The sequence below is a fragment of the Hippoglossus stenolepis genome, chromosome 3 (genome assembly GCF_022539355.2).
Source record: "Hippoglossus stenolepis isolate QCI-W04-F060 chromosome 3, HSTE1.2, whole genome shotgun sequence".
Taxonomy (NCBI): domain Eukaryota; kingdom Metazoa; phylum Chordata; class Actinopteri; order Pleuronectiformes; family Pleuronectidae; genus Hippoglossus; species Hippoglossus stenolepis.
In genome coordinates, this window is record NC_061485.1 from 4588044 (window position 1) to 4608850 (window position 20807).

General features: G+C 41.7%; 2 protein-coding genes across 2 annotated transcripts; both read left to right on the forward strand.

Moving 5' to 3' along the window:
• Positions 1-9928: 9928 nt before the first annotated feature.
• On the forward strand, positions 9929-14675 carry LOC118105064 (tubulin-specific chaperone cofactor E-like protein). Its single transcript, XM_035152451.2, has 8 exons — positions 9929-10076; positions 10437-10576; positions 10846-11027; positions 11699-11955; positions 12683-12809; positions 12921-13037; positions 13158-13269; positions 14015-14675. Exons 1-8 carry the CDS (start codon positions 9929-9931, stop codon positions 14246-14248), a joined length of 1317 nt encoding a protein of 438 aa, XP_035008342.2. The 3' UTR covers positions 14249-14675.
• Positions 14676-15601: 926 nt separating this feature from the next.
• Positions 15602-20217, forward strand: LOC118104994 (membrane-spanning 4-domains subfamily A member 4A-like). Its single transcript, XM_035152358.2, has 7 exons — positions 15602-15807; positions 17146-17256; positions 18152-18208; positions 18609-18746; positions 19039-19152; positions 19762-19836; positions 19925-20217. The coding sequence occupies exons 1-7, from the start codon at positions 15661-15663 to the stop codon at positions 20006-20008; spliced, it is 726 nt and encodes a 241-aa protein (XP_035008249.2). The 5' UTR covers positions 15602-15660; the 3' UTR covers positions 20009-20217.
• Positions 20218-20807: the final 590 nt, after the last annotated feature.

Here is a 20807-nt window from a genome sequence, read left to right on the forward strand (position 1 = left end):
GCGAACACCTGGCCCAGGTCCGTAAATCCCAGTCATTGTGGAAATGGACACGATGGACCTGTTCCTCATTTTCCACCACGGCTTGTGGAAAACTGCTCAGATGCAGCTAAAACCAAGTGTTTGAGACAGAGGCTGAAGAGAGGAGCTGCAGCAGAGGACGGTTCGAGCAAAGAGAACTTAAGAGCGTTTACACCTTTTCAAACACACGTTAAAACGAGCAACCTGAACGTGAGCAGAAAATGTCTCCTTTGGAATAAATGCTCAATGAGCTGCAGTGTGGTTAGCGTCGTTCAGCTTGAAGACGGAAAGCACGGGAAGGTTTCAAGGGAAATTCCTTGAGCTCGAGCAGAATGAGGAAGTTGTAGTTTCTGTACTTTTGCAGCGTTTGTCTCAATGATTTCATGTTTGAGGTTTTCATGCACCTGCGCCTCCACATTAAATGACTCAAAAAAAAGCCGGGGTTTCTCCCTAATGTTGTCAGTATTACACAATGTATGTTGTGATTTGAACTGAATGTTTGCAGCTGTAAAGACGATGACATTCTCCTTTTTCTTCACCGCGAGACGTGGACCCGCACTGACTCGTCCTTTACTTCCGATAATAAAATATTTATTGGCCAAAACAATGAAAGCACGTCGTTCTGCAGCTTGAGGATGGCTACATCTGTTTGGGGGCGATTTTTAAGCAACATCACACAAAATGGGACAAACACACAAACCAAAACCTGCTCTTTTGATTCGTCTTCTTTTCCCTCCTGCAGTTCCACTTTTATTTGTTTCCAGCGTTTGAATTGCAGAAAGGAAACTCCCTGAGTGATTACTGAACATTTATCTCTGTTCGTTTGACTCAGCCGATCATTGACGTTTTCTTCTTCCCTCTGTTTCAGCTTCCTTCCCTCATCCCTCTCTGCTCCGTCCGGCCCTGACACATCAACATTTCTGAGTCCGAAGTCCGTTCTTTACTCTTTTACTTACAATCCATGTGTATTTTCCTCTGACGGTGAAGTTAGTGATTAAGAGGCTGATTCCTTCTATTCTTCTGTTCTTGTTACGACCTGCTCAACAAAAGCTGGTTTTTGGTTTATTAGGATTTCTCTTAACTTTACTGTCAATTTTTGCACATTGAGGTAAAAAGAAAAAAACATGTAATGTAATTTGTAATATAACAAAAAGTAGAAAGTGCAGTTTGTTTAGAAGACTTAAGGTTCTTTTTTTAGTTTCCATTTTAGATTTTTAATACTTTCCAATAAATAATGAGCATCTATTTAGGAGAATACTAATTGGATTGATTTACATTTTAAATCCAGATGCCATGAGTGCAAGTGCAGGGCCCGGACTTATATCTGCGGTTGATCCTTTCCAAAAATCTGTCAAATCAAAAAGTCACGACACGTCACGACAGCTGCAGCTCAACAGGAACTTGGCAGCATCTGCATTTACCTGCGAGAGGAGAGAGATTTGCATGAAGGAATGTTAAACCTCTCAGTTATAAAACCAATAATCCACCAATCAGCTTTTAAAGATTCAGGACAACTTTCTGCAGCGGCGTTTCGAATTTAGAGGCCAACTGCTCACCAGGGGTTTGAACACCATGCTCCCTGTGTAGACGGTGGGACAGAGGTTGGCACCGTTGCCCCTCCTCCAGAGGATTGTGGGTTCGATCCTGACGGTGTGAAGTTTCTCATGTTGCTGAGTGGATGTAGGTGTGAGTCTGGTGTGAAGGATGGTTGGCTCTATACTCTATATGCAGGTGTAACCCACCTCTCAATGTCAGCTAGGATTGGCTCCTGCTCGCCACCTGCGACACTCAGCAGTGTAGATACTGGAGGGAGGGATGGGATATGTTTGGATGGACGGACACATTAACATTTCAAAGTCTGAAGTACGTTTCTTTTTTAATGATCCATGTGTATTTTAATGTGTATTTAATGAAGTATTAAGAGCTAAAGTTGGTGTGATTGACACTGAAACCTTCGAACGTCTCTTTGAAGAAGTGACTACCAGACAAACTGCTCTTTGTCGCACAACACACACACACACACACACACACACACAACATGTCAGCACACATGGACACGTCTAGACACGCTCGCTCACATGTTTGACCCCGGGATCCCGTGTCAATGAGAGGAGGTCTAACACACACACACACACACACACACACACACACACACACACACACACACACACACGTTGCTGTTTCCATAATCCCTCCGTCGGCTGAACTCGCTGACCCCAGAACTTCAACACCGATTGAATTCAGAACAGAGAAGAATAACGAATTCAATTCTTTAAACCTTAGTTTTAACCTTTTTAAATCAGATTTCTTTGTAAACTTGTATCATGAGCTGAAAGTTTAGATGTGAAAGTCAGAGCTCTGACGAGCCGGTCTGCAGGTTGTACAAAATCTTGTTTAGCCTCTTACACAGAAATTAGTTTTCCCTCTGTTTCCTCAGTTTAAGCCTCTTTGCAGAGTTCACAGATTTATACTGAAGAATGAATTAAGTTCCCAGGGAGAATTATGACGTCCTTTAGGTTGTTTACCAATAAAAAACTTTTTCCTTTGACTACACAGAGTTCTAAAAGGTATTTGCCATTTGAAATATTCAATGTCTAGTGATGAAAAACCTTCTTTCACTTTCTTTGTCCTTTTTCTTGAACTTGATGTTGATTCTTTCCTACGATGTTTTTTTGGCTCGATGATTTGATTTCTAAGAAAGAGACGATCAACTTGTTAAGAATTGAGTTAAGATGAATGACACAAAAACACCTAACTGCATAATCTACTTCTCCTTTTTTTATCTTTCAAGCATTTTGCTTTTTTTGTATAAATCATTTCTGCCGACGTTTGCTTCACTTGTTCTTATTTCATTTTGTGTTCCTCCTATTTCAGAAACTACAACAAAGACCCATTGATCCTATGACTGTGAAATAGCATATGACTTTACACAGGATGGGAAAGTGTAAAGTTCAGACATGTGAGCCGCTGACACAGTGACCTGCACTTTATTATTTGCTTGTTCATCCCGTTGCTGAGCTGCAGTGTTATAAAACACTGAGGAATCTCAAACCATCTGAAATCACGGTTATTCCCATTTGGTTGAATAAACACAAAATATTCTTTGTTTTAAGTTCATTTTAGGCATATTTCATCCAAAGCAACCTCTTCAGGCACAGACTGCATAACCATCATGTGTATTATGTAAAAATAAAGAGAAGAAGTGCTGTCACTTCATGTATATCTTAGTTGTATTAACCCCCAGTTTAAAGAGTGGGAGTAGCAAGTCTTTTTAATTGTATGTTCTTTTTGAAATTCTCCGTGTCGTCTGGACAAAACTCAAATGAACCCAATAAAGGAAACACATGTTTTCAAGAATCTTATTCCACAGAACTAACATGTAAAGTGATATTTGTCATTTGATATTCAAGAAGCTTTGAACAAACAGCAATAAAGCAGAAGGTGAGTGAACGATGGGGCTGAATATCAGACACTTTGAACCATGTATTAAGTCGATCATGCGATATAAGAAGAAACACTGATACCTGCAGGTTGAGTGAAATGTAAATGATCATCCATCCATCCTTTATCTTTTCCACTTATCCTGAGGGTCACGCCTCGTGCTGGAGGAAATCATATCATCACAAAACTAGACAAAAAGGAAACACTTGAAATTAGTATTGATATTTAAAGTCAATAAATAACCACAGGAATTTGATGAAGGACGTTTATTACTTTTTCGCAAAGACACCGACTGGCTTGGTTTTTCATTTTTCATTTATCGTCCCACAATCTCCTCACGTTATTTCTGCAGTGACAGAAAAAGGATAAAAGCATCACCACTGTCCGGAAAGAATCGCTGTTCAATTAAAATTATTACAATTAAAAATTGACATGTCACACAGCCGCCGCTCAAAGTAGCTAACGTGCATCGGTACGAGCCGAAGAAGTTGGTGAAATCCAGAACGTCTGAAACTTCAAAAGAAAGAAAGACTGTTCAGCATCTGGTGAATAGGAAATGTACCTGATAACAAGGTCAGCCCAATAAACCTTACAGTGTGTGTGTGTGTGTGTGTGTGTGTGTGTGTGTGTGTGTGTGTGTGTGTGTGTGTGTGTGTGTGTGTGCGTGTGTGCGTGCGTGTGTGTAAACAGAAGTTACATCCTGTAATAAAGTCACATTTAAGTGCATTTTATAACATTGTGAACGTGTGAAGTCACTTAACGAAGCAGCAGCAGTGGTGACCACCTGAAATACAAGGACATATGTTTGTGGCCACAATGTCACAAGTTCGAACCCCCGCGTCCAGATTAAACATGTCAAAACTCGTCGCATGACATAGGATGAAAGAGACAACACACACGTGCAGAGCTTTCAGACCTTTCCACAGTGAGCAGCGTTATCAGTGTCACTTCAACCCATTGAGATAACGGAGCTATAACGGTCAAAGACATTTTTACAATCGGAGTGCCGTAAAACTTTTCCTTTTTTTCCTTTGTTGCCTGAATCTTGTCATCGTCACACCAAGCGCAGGTTTTCATCGCTGGCGGCCTGAAGGAAGAATTTCTGTCAACTGCTGAACCAAGAATACAAAATAAAATCACTGGTGGGCTCTCGCTGAGCACGAGAGGGGTCAGGGGTCGTCCTTCTGGTGAAAGTGACAAGTGATGCACGGCTCTTTTTAGGCTTCAGGATTCACTCAAGCGCATATCCAGAGAAAATCAAGATGAGATCTAAGACACCACGTCCTATCCTATATAATCACGGTCTCCACTTCCGCCCACGATCCAGAAATCAAGCTTAGCTATCAGGGAAACGAACGCTGCCATCTTGCATTCGCCAACGCACGAGCTCGACCAAACTTACCAGAAACACTTACACTTACATCAGTGTGATGAGAACTACATAAAATGACACACACCATCTTTGACTTTTTTTGCTCCATGTCCCATCTGCTAACATGGAGGAGGCGGGGTTTATGACCAGCCATCAGGGGGCGATCAAGATGCTTCAGCGTTCACTTTTGTCATGATACCGTTTATTTATTGTTTTATGTAGAAGAATTTCCTTGTCGTTGAAATGTGCTCTACACATTGTGTCGTCCGTATTTAAAGCCAGTCTATGATCCCGCATCCAAGTTTAACCAGTAAAGTGGATCATTGTATTAACTTCATTTAGAACATTCCCCTTCTAAAAACAACTGTTACTACTTTGAGTGTGTCTGACCCACACAATCCCAGTGTGTGTGTGTGTGTGTGTGTGTGTGTGTGTGTGTGTGCATCTGATCGTGTTAACATTATTGTGTACGTCATGTAAGTACGGCCTCTAAAAAGAAATCACACCATGGCCGGGAAGGAATTTCCCAGAGCAGAATAAAGTGTTAAATTAGGTGACCTGGATACCGTTGTCATGGGGAGAGCAAACTGCCTCACTCCCCCGTCTCCCCCTCTCCTCACCCGGGTTCTGTCTAATCCGTCTTTGTTTCGCGTCGTCGTCTCTCTTCTTCAAATTTATGTGCAGTTTGTTAAATCAATCGTGTTTTACAGACACGGCTCGTTGCAGTAAACATTCGGTGCAGGATGGATTTATGTGGGACATAAATAAACAGAGCAGGACACTGACAGAGTTCTGCTCTGTGACACATGACTCTGTTGCTCAAAGGGTCGATGTCAGCATTAATAATACTACTAATAATTATGATGGTGCAAGGTGGAACAATTTCAGCTTCAACCAAATACCAGATGAGAGTGCACCTTTCACACCCACACAGGTCAAAGGTCAAACCGTTCGTCTTTGTTCCCTGCATGTTTGACTGGACAAACTAAACCTTTTGAGTTTTATGACAACTGAAGCTGCCACAGGTTCTCTTTAATGTTCTGAAGGGGAAGGTGAGGTGAGGGGTGTTCAGCTGCAACATGCAACTTCACCACTAGATGTCACTAAATTCTACACACTGCACCTTAAAATTAGTTTTCTGGTGCTTTCAGTTTTGCATTGTTTTTGTATTTGCCACATGTTTCCATATGATTTTGTTGTTTGGTTGTGTTTAGTTTGTTCTCTTGTTGGAAGCAGGTCTTCATGTCAACATGCTGAAGCAGACGTCCTGGATCGAATGGCTCAGGTTGGAACGTGTGAATTCTTGCACCAGTGAACAGGATCAGTGTTTGAACCGAGTCGACTGAGCTCATCAGTCTGGAGTCACGTTAGCTGCATTTCAAAGAAATTAGATCCTTTCTGTTTTTTTGAAGCGGCGCCTGTCGCTCCACTGGGTGTGTCAGATCACTAACATGGACCTGATCACGTGACCACAACACAGTTTACCTGGAGGGGTGGAAAATACAAAGGGCGGGGGGGGGTGGAAGTCTGTCTTCAGGTTACATGACAACAAGCAGGTTATTGAATTGACAACACTGAGGTGTAAACGTGTGTGTGTGTCTTTGTCTAAGTGTGAACCATAGACTGTGTTCAAAGATGGACGACGCTTCTCCAATTCCCCCCACTACCCAGAAATGAGGCCAAAATATCTCGGGATGGATCCACGGTATCGAGGTCTTGCCGCTACAGGCACTCGACCAATCAGTCTCAGCTGTCAATCATGACCTCCCCCCCGGTTTTATATCACCAAATAACTAATTAAAACCAAACTTATCCGAAGCATAAACACTTGAACCAACATCAGTGTGAAGAACAACCTTTGAGAAAAAAGTTATATATAGTGAACTTCGACTTTGTAGCTTGGTCCATGTCCCACCTCCTAACATGGAGGAGGCTAGATGCATGACTTGTTTAGGTTAAGGTTAGGGCAAGGGGCTAGGGAATGACTGTATATGAAGAAAATATCCAGAAATGAAGCCAAAGAATCCCTGAAACGAGCACTGCCATCTTGTGCCAATGACATCATCTGGAGCCAATGTCTGTACAGTGGTGATAGAGGGTGGAGCCTTGGAATCAAAGTCCCACAGATGAACATACTCGACCAATCGCGATAAACTACAACAGTGTGGGTGTGTGTGTCTGTGTGTGTGAGTGTGTGCCATTGTTCTAAGTAAAGACCCAACACCTGCTGCACAGGATTAACAGCACAGAGACAATGGAAAGACACAGGACACAGGACACAGTAAATATACCACATTTACCATTTTATTATTTTTTATTTTATATACTTCTAGTTTTTATTTCTGGAGCATAGAGATTCTCCTGCTGCTCCCTGTGACCTGTGAATAAACTGCAGGGAGAAGCAGCTGCTGCTCCCTGCTGGTCACAGGTGGAAATTAAACAATTGGTCTTACAGTAATCACTTGTTACAGGTCTGATCCTTTAAGGAGGTAAACCAATGTGTGTGATGTAGTAAAACCCAGGTGTTGTGGGACAGAGAACGTCTCCTCATCCTTCTTCAATGGAAAGGACCGGACAGCTGGTTACCAGCCAGACAACGAGGCAAACTACCAGTGAGTTCCCAACCACAGTTCAGAGTTGAGACACTGGTCCTTTGGAAAGGTAAAACTGATTTATTATGTTCATTGTGTAGAGGTTTTTTTTAATTTAAGGTGCAGTGTGTAGAATTTAGTGACATTTAGTGGTGAAGTTTGATGTTGCAGCTGAACACCCCTCACCTCAGCCCCCCCCCCCCTTCCAAACATGACAGAGAACCTGTGGTAGCTTCAGTTGTCATAAAAACTCAAAAGGTTTAGTTTGTCTACTCTGGACTACTGTAAAAAAACATGGCGGCCTCCGTACAGAGGACCCGCTCCCGATGTAAATATAAAGTATTTAAATATAACGTTCTTTTAAATTCTTTTATAGAAGGCTCCTTTGATGACTTCTATGTCATCGAAGGCTACTTTGATGACATAGAAGACTCATCTTTGATGTCATCAAAGCAGCCTTCTTCATTTAGGAGAGCTGGATCCCACGACACACCAACAACTCCAGCTTGATCCTGTAGAACATAGTCCAGGTCCTCAGCATCAGAGATTTCAGACTCAGAGTCAAGACCAAGAATTGCCTCCTCATCTTCCTCATCCTGTTCTTTATGCAGCATCTTTATGAACATTAAACCGTAAGTCTGAAATGATTGTGACCAGCCATACTAACACTCTGGATAAAGAAAATCAAAAGCATCAGTCAGATAATCAGATTAAAAGGTTAATCAGTCTATTAAGTATATACTGTTATCAGTCAAGTTTTATTTTGTTGATATAGCTATGGTTAGCTAGCCAGAAAAGAAGCTAGCTAGCTAACAGCTAGTTAGTGTTGTACATGTTTCTCTTTCTCACTAGAAGTGGATTGTAAAATAAGTCTCACGTGCATCAGATGTGCAAAAGCAGCTGTGTGAAATGAATGGCAGGTGTTCTGTAGTGAATACATACTGTATGCGTCGTTTGTTTATAAAGTAAGGGAAATGTTGATTTGTGGTAATCAAAAACAAGATATTTCATGAATACTCAGAATATTAAATGATAAAATACATTTATTTCAAACATATATTAATTTTCTGTGTTATTTCATGCATGACCCTCATGAAAATGAATACGGGTCATTTTTGACCCATACAAAAATGATTTTTATCCAAAATTATTTAAAATAAGGATTTGTGATGATCAAAAACAAGTTAATTGGGGAATACCTGAAATACTGGATGATGAAATTAATTTCCTGCAAAGATATTGAAAATAAGAATTGATTGTTTGCGAGTTACTATTTAACTCAACCCATAAAATAACACTTCAAAGAATTTCTTGTTGTCAGTTGGCTTTAATGTCACGGTGTCAGTGGTCATAGATTCCTTTGATGTCTTAGACTGTTGCGAAGGGGAAAGATTTATAGATCTGAAGAGAAACAGTCTCTTAGTCTCCATGTAGGGATAGCACCACCTACTGCCAAAAGCAGGTAATCCTCGTTTTACAACTTTAATTCGATTTACATTAAGTTTTGCCCGCACGGTGCTGCTCGCAGCCCTAGAATATAACCTGCGTTTGTGTGGATGTAGCCTGACTCTGGCCTCTTCCTCTGACAGGCCCTCAAGTGCAGAGACAGACGGAGACAGAGACAAGTGATAGTTCAGGTGAGCATCACTTCAGGTAACACCTCTTCTGAACTATGATATTATACAGCTGGAGAGGACAGAAGCAAAAAGCTGGAGCAACTTCAACAGGACACTGCGTTAGACGGCTGACACACATGTATCTGTATTTTATTTGTGTCTAAAACTAACTGCTAATAGCATGATTCATGAGATGAGGAGTAACAAACTGCCTTCATACATCACCCCCCAATTTAACTGCAGCCTGTTTATATTCTTAAATACGATATTGAAACAAGATCCTTTTTGTTTCTTTATTCCGGCAAAAAACACTAAATAATTGATGCCTCCCTGCAGCTCATTGTACAGCGAGGCTCCGCCCACCACATGCTCGTCATTTTAAATACACTCACTCAACTGATGTTCAGCTTAAAGTTCAGCTTTCTTCTTCCTTTCCTCCAGACGGATTAAATGTGAGGACGTTTAGATGGGACAGTGTCTCTGAGACCAGCTCTCATTTAGTCTATTTTTAGAACGTTGAAGCAAACATGTCCGTCTGTGCAGTTTGATCCAGTTTTTTGGGGGTTTGGGTTTGAGACACTGGGACGTACTATTGTGTATAATGTGTATGTACGTGTAATGTAACAGTTTAGTATAAAATAGATGTTATTGTTATTAGTTTGTCGGCTTTTTGCAGGAACATCAGGACTTTAGAATTGTTCAGACAGAAAGTACAAAAAGCCTTTTGAGCCATCTCATGAATCCAGAAGAACAGGGCAGAATTTCTTTTCTCAAGTGAATGCAATAAGACAATAAGACTTTAATCTTCTATTAATGACATGTAGTGATATCTTAGTTTCATCCCACACCACAGATCAGCCGAGGGGGAGGCCATGCAACGCTTCGGATCAATGGAGACACAGGACGACATAAATGGTCGTACCTTCGTGGAGGTGATCAGGGAACGGTACAGTCCAGAGAACTTCCCGTGGTGCACAGGACCTGATATAAGGGTGGTGGTCGTGCCCAGCGCAGGTCCTCAAGGTTCCCCTGTGAAAGGTGAGTCGGGCTTTGTTAAATTAAAAGATAAAGTTATGTAACTTTCAAATTAAGTTTTTTAGTTTAGCACAATTTAGTAGCACTTAAATGGCTCTTACTTATAGCACTTTGTAGTTTGGCTTTCTTGAAGAAAATTGTACTTTTTTGATTCTTGTTGTTTTGGGTTTGTACCCAGAACAACAAGAATCAGCTAAATGTAATGTAATGTAATTTAGACTTAGACTCATTGCATTTATTTTTAAGCTGACTTTGCCCAAATGTAAGACCATTGAAAACGCTCTTTTCCCTGTGTGAACCTGCCCCTGGGTCCAACTAATCCACATCCATTCTTCTCCCCATCCTCCCCCACCTCCCCTCCAGACCGTGTGAACCTGCCCAGTGTGCTGGTGTTGGATAGCTGGGGCATCAGCCAGGCAGGAGACCAGGCGTGGATCGTGGCTTTCTGTGCTCATGTCAGTAAGCTGGACTTGTCCCACAACAAGCTGCAGGACTGGCACGAGGTGCAGTTTATTAAAGTTGTTTATTCCCATTAAAAGAGTAAAAGATCAAAAGCAACGATGAATTGTCAGCGCTTAAGTATTAGTCGTATAATAAAAGGATAGAAAACAGACTGTATGTGTTAGCAGAGGTTGTTTTTGTGATGAAGAGATAAAGATCCTGATAAGCAGTAATTGTCCACTAAGTAAAGTCCATGTTGTGGTTTTGTGTAAATTAATGGTTTCTAAAGCTTCGGGACAAATTAAGACAATGTTATTATTTTTGTTTTCAGATCAATAAAATTGTCTCCAACACCCCAAACCTGGAGTCCCTGAACCTGAGCTACAACCCGCTGGCAGGAGTAACCCTCGAGCCATGGTGCACCAAAGCCTTCTTCCGGGTCCGTAGTCTCGGCCTCAACAACACCAAAGTGTCCTGGGACACGGTGCTGCTGCTCATTCGGGAGATACCTGAGTAAGAATAAGGCCAAACAGTGCCCCTTAAATTCTGCACCAAATCATTGTATGTCATCATTTTCAATGGGACGTAGTTCTAAATCTATGGAAGATACACATTAAGTGTTGCTTCCTCACTGAATCCACATTATCTCAGCGACACACTGGTGGTAGTTACACAAAAAACACATTTAAATCCTTTAGATCTTAATATGCCTGATTGTTTTCATCAAGATCCATTAATTATTTCCAGGGAAATCCTTGAAAATGTAAATAAAAGTACTAACTCATAATGTTAAAGGGAAATGAAATGTTCCTGTATCTGCCCCTTTGTCCGGATCCATGCCAAAAGTTAATCGGGTTCTTACTTGGCCCATGACCCATCCTTAATCAGGATTCATGGAAATTGGTTCTGTAATTTTTGTGTAATTCTGTCAGCAAGAACACAAAATCCTTGCTGGAGGTAACTTATATATATGAAATATGTTTCAAAAGTGTAAAACCCTTAATTCAGACTCATCCGAATACTTTCTTTTGCAGCACAAAATCAGAGAAGTAAAAAGAACTACACAAAGTACCCGTTTTAGTTCGCCATTTAGTGGATCACTGAAGAGAATTGACATTCCAAGTGGAGGAAGGCAGTTTTCTGTTGGATATTTAGTCTCCACATTGTCCTGTGTCCTCCTGCAGGCTGGAGGAGTTGTTCCTGTCCCTTAATGGCTACAGCAGTCTGACTGCCCCCAGTGTTGCCTTTCCCAGCCTGCGCCTGCTCCACATCACCCACAACAGCCTCCAGGACTGGGCCGAGGTCCGCAAGTTCAGCTCCATGTTCCCCAGCCTGGACACGCTGGTCATGGCCAACAACAACTTGGCTTCCATTCAGGACAACAAAGACGTCCTGCAGCGGCTCTTCCCCAACCTGCGCAGCATCAACCTGCACAACTCAGGTCGGGGGACACAGCTACTTGCCTGTTTGACATGGTTGAATATTTTACATGGTGTGGTAACTGTCTCACGGTTTGATTTCAGTAGGAAACTCTAAATTTCTCCTCGGTTTTTCATAATACAGCAAACATGCCGAGTTGTAGCATCAGCTCTAGTCTGACATCTCAATAAATCCAGATAAATTTAGCACAAGAAAACATGTCACCGTCTCCTAAGAGCTTTGAGCTATGATTATGTTATTATTACAACAGATTCCTCACAGACCAGCTCAGCTTTTATCTCATGACGGAATTGTTTCTACTTTGGATCAGTGGGGAAACTATTTTTAGAGTTCGGTTGAGAATAGTGGGAAGAGAAACGATACCAACAAGTCATTTAAATCGGCTTCAGTGCATTACTTTGTCATATGTGCTGAGCCTGAGCAACAGAAAAACAGTTGATGTTATTAAGAGCAGAAACCTATTCTGCCCACAGACTGAGATAAGGTCGTATTCCACTTGATTTTAGGAGGGGAAACGATTTCTCGTGTCACTTTAGAGCAGCAGCGTTCTGACCCGCAAAAGATCTGATGCCACCTGTTTGCATTCATTCCTTTTTCTGTTGAGGTCACTGGATAACACAGCTTGAGGACGTTCATTAGGCGTCATGCATTTCTCTCTGGAGGCGCAAACACCTTAATACAACCGGCTCATACCCAAATGCATGACCTGTCCATGTTTGCTTTGTCAGGTCTAAACCGATGGGAAGACGTTGAGAAGTTGAACTTCTTCCCCAAGTTGGAGGAGGTGCAACTGCAGGGCATCCCCTTACTGCAGACCTTCACCGAAGAAGAACGAATACACCTCACGATAGCACAGTGAGTCCCAGCAGTGACCTCAGGGAGAAACGAGCTCGTTTTGTTTCTCCCTGCACTCAGTAGGGCTTCACACTGAATTCGTGCACATAATGTTCACGTGCTTCTCCTCAGGCTTCCTGCAATATCATGGCTAAACGGCAGTGTTGTGACTGACTGTGAGCGGGAAGCTGCCGAGAGGTTCTTCATCCGTTACTACTTCGACTACCCTGAAGAGGAGCTGCCTGACAGGTACGCTGCACTCTCGTCTGACCTCCAGCTGCAGACGTCTTAGTTTCTTGTGTTGGTGTCATGTGGGTCTGTGCACGTGCTTTTAAGACTGACAGCGCAACCTGCTCCTAACCTCCTCAGATACCATTCCCTGGTCACCAAGTATGGGAAGCTGGAGCCCCTTGCCGAGGTTGACCTCCGACCTCGCTGCTGCGCCCAGGTGGAGGTTCACTGTGAAGAAAAAGTGCAACAGGTGATTTCAGCATTAGTTCACAATAGTTCACAAAAGTAGAACAGCTTGATTTGATAAGATATATCTCATCTAATTTTGGACAGATGGACAGACAGATGTCCATGTGGCTGTGTTAAAGGTTTATAGCTTTTCACCGCCAGTGGCTAAGAACAGCTGATGCTCCCAATATGTTTTTATGTTTACAATGAATCACGTGACTTTGCAGTTCCTCTCAGGTGTGTGTAGCCTCTTTCAGCTCTTTGTTGTTGTTTTAGCTTTTAGTTTTTTTGTTGGCAGCTTCTTTGTTTTGTTTCACTCTCACCAGTCTCACCATCAGGTAGCTGTTTTTTAACCCAGTCCATACGACACAAACCCAGATATTTCATTTAGGCCCTAAAGGGATAGTTCACCACTAAGCCGATGGACGGGTGGACAAAGTGTTTGAGTCCACAAAACACTTTGGGACTTTCAGGTGTAAACAGCTTTGCACCAAAATCGAATGCAGTTGAAGTAACTCGGGGACCACATCTTCAAAGACAACAATAAAAACATAAAAGGCCTCCTCACTGCTCCTGTGGTGTCCCCCAAGTGTCCGTGAGCCCCGACCTTCGAATTCGACTTGAAACAGCATCATTTACACCGTGTTTTGAGCCTAAATGTCCACAGCCGCAGGTAGCGACGCTAGTGGGCATCTACTCAGTTCCTCTGAGTGAAAGTAGCATCAGTTTAATGCTTACAATGTACAAACTGTTTCTTTGTGTGTCAGCTGACCATCCGTTTGGACCAGACAGTAGCTGTGCTGAAGAAGCAGCTGACGACGGTGGTCCAGCTGTCCACCAACAGCATGAGGCTGTACTACATCGACAGGACCAGCGTCTTCGGTCCAGAGGAAATGAAGTTCAACACCCGGGCCCTCCACTCCTACAGCATCCAAGATGGTGATCAACTGTTGGTGGTACCCAAGACCAACAGGAAAGCGGGTGTCAAACTGGCTGATTAGAGTCACTTCTTTAGTGATTGATTGATTTGATTATTTATTTGCTGGTTAACTGGCATTGCAAAATAATTGGAATATGCATATGAATATTTTTATAGCACCGCAACATCACAAACATTGTTGAGCCAACTTGTGTTATTCTCAGGTTGCTCCTACAAATAAATATATGAATCTATAGACAGATCGATAAATGTGCAATGGTACAAAGTATTCATCATTTGATATTTTAATGTTTCATAAAAAGAGGAATAAAACAATATTTACAAATGAAAGATGAACCCATCAATCACTATTAACCCTCTCTACTCCTTCCCTCTACATACTTGTCTAATAGGAACACAAATAATAGTAAGATGAGATCAAATAAGTAAAGAAAATCAATGATCATCTTGTACTTGTCCCACGATGGAGAAATGTGCCGTGTTACAGCAGCAAGTGAATAAAGACACTATGAAAACATGGAAATGTAAAAAAAAACTCTCGTTTTTTATTGATATTTCTTTCAGCCACTGGTCCATTTACTCCATATGCACTTTATAGTTTCATGCTACTTTCTTGCTACTGTAAATCTTGGCACAAGCTGGCACAAGAGTTTCCTTCGGGATTAATAAAGTCGATGTTATCTTGTCTTATCTTAGAATCTAGGATAATAATAAAAGTTTGAATCAGTCAGCAAAAATCCTCCTGAATATGATGCAGGTCTGATCTGCAGCTGGAGAAACCACTTGTTTGAGATGATTGATGCGTCACAAGGTTTTGAATCCACTGACTTTAGACCCAAGATCTGGTTCAATGTGTTCAGTGGGTGTTAAAACATAAATATTACAGTTGTAGTAGCTGACTTTGTCTACACTTGTGCTGTGGATGAAGATGAACATCACATTTCACGACCAGTTACTGTAAAGAATCAATTGATTATAGAAGCATTCACGTAATTTTCTCTACATCGTAAAGATTAACTTGGCAAAAAAGAGCTTCCCGGCAGTCACGCCAGCTGTAATACAAGCTGGAAGATCGTGTCCAAAGGTGAAAGTCTTTAACTTTATTTGTCTGATAAGTGTTTCCTTATTACACACACACACACACACACACACACACACACACACACACACCATATAAGAAGCAGACAGTCGTGTGTAGGACTGTTTGACCTTGTGGTGGAGGAACCTGCTCTATAGAGAACTGCTCTAGTTTCTGGGTCAACTACTCTGTTTATTATATTCTGTAAATGTTTGGCTTGAACTTCATGATTTTATTTCCCTGTGCATCATCTCAGTTCCTGTTCCAGTAACAGGCACCGCAGAGTGGTAAAGGGGCAGTACATCAGGGCTCTGCGTTAATGATTCTCTCATCATTGTTAACCCGTCATCTTAAATGTGACTGAGCAGGAAGCCGTGGTTCAGAAGAGCAGAAACATGTCTTCATCCATGTACACGACGGCGGAGGGCGTGCTGGTGGTCACCCATGTGCACCCATTTCCCCACGGTGCTCCCCAGGGTGCTGGACTCCCACATTGTGTGGGAGTCCAGAAGTTCAGCAAGAACCATCCAACTGTGCTCGGGGTAAGATTCAGCATCAGTGTGTGGAGACGATACACAGATTTCTACAGTTATCCGAGGGAAATGCAACAAATTTATAAATTTGTAATCTTCCCATATGGATCTGTAAATGCTACTTTTGATTAGAACGTTATTTCCTTGTGTTTATGATCTTTCATTTGAAGCTTTTATTGTGAATTTATTTCCAAAGTCGGCTCTTATTTGTTAGATGTGCTGTAAACTCGACTAATGACAAAGACATTAGAGCTGAACAATCAAATTCATAAATTTCATGTGAAGGTTTTAAGCTTTTATGAAATGTCGACCAATTCTGAAGGAAAGTGAAATCCACTCGAACCGAGTGGATAAACTTCTTTCATTTTACCTCACATTTCACAATTTCGGGTTTAAAATGGCAGAAGCAGTTCTGTTCATCTCTTCTACTGTCCATCAAAATATGATCGTGTACCACACACACACACACACACACACACACACACACACACACACACACACACACACACACACACACGTGTATTTAATGTAGTTTACAGGTGTAATGTTAATTTGTCAGCTTTGGAGTTACTGCGTTCCTTAAATGCTGAATGTTACTTGTGAGCAATAGGGGCTGGATGATATGGCCAAAAATCACATTAAGATACGAATATAAACGTCACATTATTACTTATTTCAAGTTTAAAGACTGAATGACAATTCAATTATGCATTGTATCTCCTTACTTTAACTGCATAATGCAAAATATATCAATATATTAGATTTATGTTATTGCTATTGAAGTAAATTTGATTGTAGTAAGTTCTGATATTGTTAAATCACCCAGCCCCTATGAGTAATTATCTGATTTCATATTGTTTGTTAGAAAAGCAAAATGAACCAAACAAATCAGAGATGTAAAGGTGCAGTGTGTAGAATGTAGTGACATCTAGTGGTGAAGTGTCATGTTGCAGCTGAACACACCCTCCCCTTCCAAACATGAAAGAGAACCTGTGGTAGCTTCAGTTGTCAAAAAAACTCAAAAGGTTTAGTTTGTCCAGTTTGGGCTCCTGTAAAAAACATGGCTGCCTCCGTAGAGAGGCCCCCGCTGCTGATGTGATTATAAAGTATTTAAAAATAAAGTATTTAAATATAAACGGCCCATTCAAGGGTAAAGAAAACAACAATTCTTACAATTTAGATGAAACACTAGTGAAAACATCACTAGGGTTATTTTATATTCAATTTCTGCCAATCGATCCTTTCACCTAAATCTTACACACTGGACTTTCATTCTTCTTCTTCCTTCTTCTTCATTAGTTTGTCTGAAACCTAAGTTCACTCCTTTGTTTGTGTTTGTGCCTCCAGACAATTCAGATCATGGTCGGCCTCACCGTTCTGCTGTTTGGCATCGCCATGGCGATTCCAGCGGACACGATTGCCGCGTTCTCCGGCCTCTGGGTCTGGGGAACTTTGGTCGTGAGTCAACCTTAATGTGCTGCTCTGTTTTCAGGCTGTAAGTACTTTATGTACTGAGCCAGAACATGAAGGAGGAGTCATTATCAATTATACTCTTTCAACACACATGGGGAAAAAAGAGTTATACAGCGCCCTCTAATGGTAAATCTCCTTATTGTTTTTCAGGCTTTTTGGAACTTGCTGCTTGCAGACAATGAATAGAAAATGCTGCTGTAGCGTGCAGATGTTTCCTTTATTAAATATTTAATTATAACCTTTATTATAGGATAGAATTAAAATTAAACATTAAAATACAGAATTTAAACTAGAGTACGTACCTAGCAAGACCAAAAAAGTCCCCTTAAGATTTTATTTCACTAAAGCCAGGATTTTATTTGGATCTGCACCAAATTGCACAAACTCGTAAATATCAGTCCCCTAAATATATCAGATGATCTCCATCAGGATCCAAGAATTATTCCCTGAGAAATCAATGAAAAGGTTAACCCTGATTGGTGGAGGTAAATAAAGTGCATACTTCGGTCCCCTTATATAAATCCTGTAAATATGTCTAAAATAAAATCTACAGTCATGAATTCTGTGAAAACGTCCAAAAATGCCCTGGTTTCTTGCAATGTTAATAAAGTGGAAAGAAAAATCCCTGCATATTCCCCTTTGTCCGGATCCAAGACAAAATGTTATGGATTCTTTCTTCGCCCACGTCCCATCCTTCCAGTAGGTTTCGTGGAAATTCGTATAACATATAACAGAAACATAACCTCCTTGGTTAATAATAAATCAGAAAACACATGTTGGTAATATCACGATGTACGGGGATTAACATGGAAACATGTTACAGGAAGTGATGTCATTGAGGTCATAAACTAAAGATTATCTATGTGCTTGTCTGTTGCAGTACATCACAGCTGGATCCCTGACAGTGGCTGCTGGGAAATATCTCACCCGCTCTCTGGTCAGTGACTCACTGCTGCTACTTTCATTTTGATTCTTCTGGCCTTCCAGGTTCATGGCGGTGATAACGGCGCCGTTAACAAGGCTGAAAAGGCGGAGTTGATCAAAGCCAGTGGCCGGTGCGAGTCGTCCCTCCACCAGCCAACTCAACGATCAATTTAGAGTCTGCGTTTAACTTAACCCCAGTCTGTCCCAAGTCGGAGTGCCAGGAAGAAACCCATGTGCTCCATCAGCGGCCAATAACATAACGACATATATGGTTGTGATCGTGGCCTAATCACCTCTGATACAAAGCCCCATTGAACAAGTCAGACTAGAGTAAAGCCGGGTCGGTCAGAGAATAGCAGCACCATCCCCTCTGTCCAGGTGTCCTGACGTTGTGTCTCTCGTCTCCCTGCCAGGTGAACGCTGCTCTGGCTTTCTGTGTCATTGCAGCAGTTTTTTCCACCACCGGGACCATCCTCTACTCTCTGGATGCTGCAGGCTTGATCCCTCAGTGCTGCGGCGAAAATGACCAATATACCTGCTACATTTATCAGGTATGCAGTTTGATGGTCCTTCACACTTAACACCAGGGCAGCAAAGAAGTTGTAGACTCTTGGTCTGGGTCCTGCAAGCTTCAGTCTTACTCATCTTACTCATTATTTGATCCTTACTGCGCTAAGTTGGTCATTAAGATCTTTTTGAATAGCTCTTTGCATGGCTCTCAAGTTTTAAAAGTTTTTTGTGTAATGAATTTTGGGGAATCAAAGCTTTACGAGCTTAGCAGGGCAGACAAGGCTGTTGATTTACCTCAACTCTGTTATTCTATGTGTGTGTGTGTGTTGCCAGGGTCGGATGGCGGGCTTTTCGGGGGTCTTGGCTATTGCTAACCTACTAGAGCTGATTGTCTCGATCGTCGTCGCAGGAATCGCCTGCAACGCCACTTGCAACTGCAGCGGAGAGGTGAGTCAACCAGTGACTGAGAGCAGATCAGTGTCAGATAGATTACTCTTCAGTGCTCAACATACGATGAACTGATCTGATGCCTGCTGCACACTGGAGGATTATCGGCCCCATTTCTCTTGTGTCCCGCACCAGGTCAACAGTAGAAACGGACAAACTTTAGTGCAAGCAGCTTCAGACAGCGGCAACCCGCCTCCATGCTTGTTTTTATTCCGAAGTCACATTTGATGTCGCCGCTCGGAAATCGCTTGTTTAAACGCCAAGTGTGTGTTCGTGCGTCTCGACTGGATCTAGTGTGTGCGTTTTATTAAAAGAGTACAAATCTGTTACACCTGTCGTTATGTCTGTGGTTATTAAAAGCAGTTCAAATTTGAAAATCCACAAGTGTGCAGCAGACATTGGTTACAAAGATCTAGGCCACAGATAGCCTTGAACAAGATGAAGTAAATAGAAGTAAATATGACTATTAGACAATTGAACAGAACTGTAGAAGCCACAGGTGATCCAGCTGTGATCCAGCCGTGACATCAGAAACAGATGTGGCTTCTTCTCTCCTCACGTCTGCAGCTCATGAGGAAACATTGAATCACCCTGTGTTTTGTCTTCCAGCCGAGATCAGTTATTGTTATACCTGCAGCGTTGGGTTTACCCGAGGTACCAGCAGCGGCTCCGCCCGTCTCACAGGTCAGGTCACATCTGTGAAGCCATGAGCACCTGTGGATTCTGTCTCTAACGTCAGAAGGAAATTTGAACCCTTATGTGTGTTTTACAGGTGCAGAACAATTCTAAAGACCCACAACAACCGAGAGCCACAGGTGAACCTGAGCCTCCAACCTACGATTCTGTCATCAGCTGAAAACAACCTGCCTCTTCTGCATTACCTGGCAACATTAGGACTGATACAGATCTCTTTACGTGCACGCCCGTGAGCCATCCAGGAAAATGGCTTCAATGTTTTCTCGCTTTCAAAACCTAAACTGACTTGTGTAAGATTTGACATCAGAAAAGCACAACGTGTCGGCTGTTCACCTTCTGAAATGATTAAACTACATTCTTATATCTGCACTACTCCGGTTTGCACAACTCTCATCATATCCTCTGTGTGTACTATGTCGTACTGTGTTCTAAGTTTTGAGTACTTTTTACGAGAGGAAAAAAAAAAACAGAAACCAGAATGACATGGAAGAATTCCGACATGTTCAGGGAGTTGGTATCGATTGAGTTTATGCAATAAAAAAAAAAATCTGGATCTAGTGGATTTTATGAACCACTCGATTAATCAGCGAAGCATTGTAAAAACATGTAAAAACATCAGTGAGTCAGGAAGACAGACCTGCAGTGATCATCTTCATCATCATCATCATCAGCTTGGTGCACACAGTCAACATGACAAACATGACGGCACAAAGCAGCTCTGGAGGTAGAGTAATGGAGGAGTCTGCCAAACCTCATTTACGTTTTCAGACATTTTCTCACAGTTAACATTTTACAGGATTACAGTGATTACTGGTGAGAAATGAGACCTTAATTATTTGAATTAAAGGATGTTTTTCTTACCCTGATTATTAAAAACTCACTTATTCTCGTTATAGCTTCATCAAGACTTTATGAATCTTGTCCCGAGGTCCAGTTCATGTCCTGTGAGATGAGATTTT

Excerpts from the sequence above, each read along its gene's own strand:
- LOC118105064 (XM_035152451.2), top strand. The coding sequence starts at position 9,929 with ATGGAGACACAGGACGACATAAATGGTCGTACCTTCGTGGAGGTGATC. Across the intron at positions 10,577-10,845 it reads AGCTGCAGGACTGGCACGAG|ATCAATAAAATTGTCTCCAA; the intron begins GTGCAGTTTATT and ends TTTTGTTTTCAG. Across the intron at positions 11,956-12,682 it reads CATCAACCTGCACAACTCAG|GTCTAAACCGATGGGAAGAC; the intron begins GTCGGGGGACAC and ends TTGCTTTGTCAG.
- LOC118104994 (XM_035152358.2), top strand. The coding sequence starts at position 15,661 with ATGTCTTCATCCATGTACACGACGGCGGAGGGCGTGCTGGTGGTCACC. Across the intron at positions 15,808-17,145 it reads ACCATCCAACTGTGCTCGGG|ACAATTCAGATCATGGTCGG; the intron begins GTAAGATTCAGC and ends TTGTGCCTCCAG. Across the intron at positions 17,257-18,151 it reads GGGTCTGGGGAACTTTGGTC|TACATCACAGCTGGATCCCT; the intron begins GTGAGTCAACCT and ends TGTCTGTTGCAG.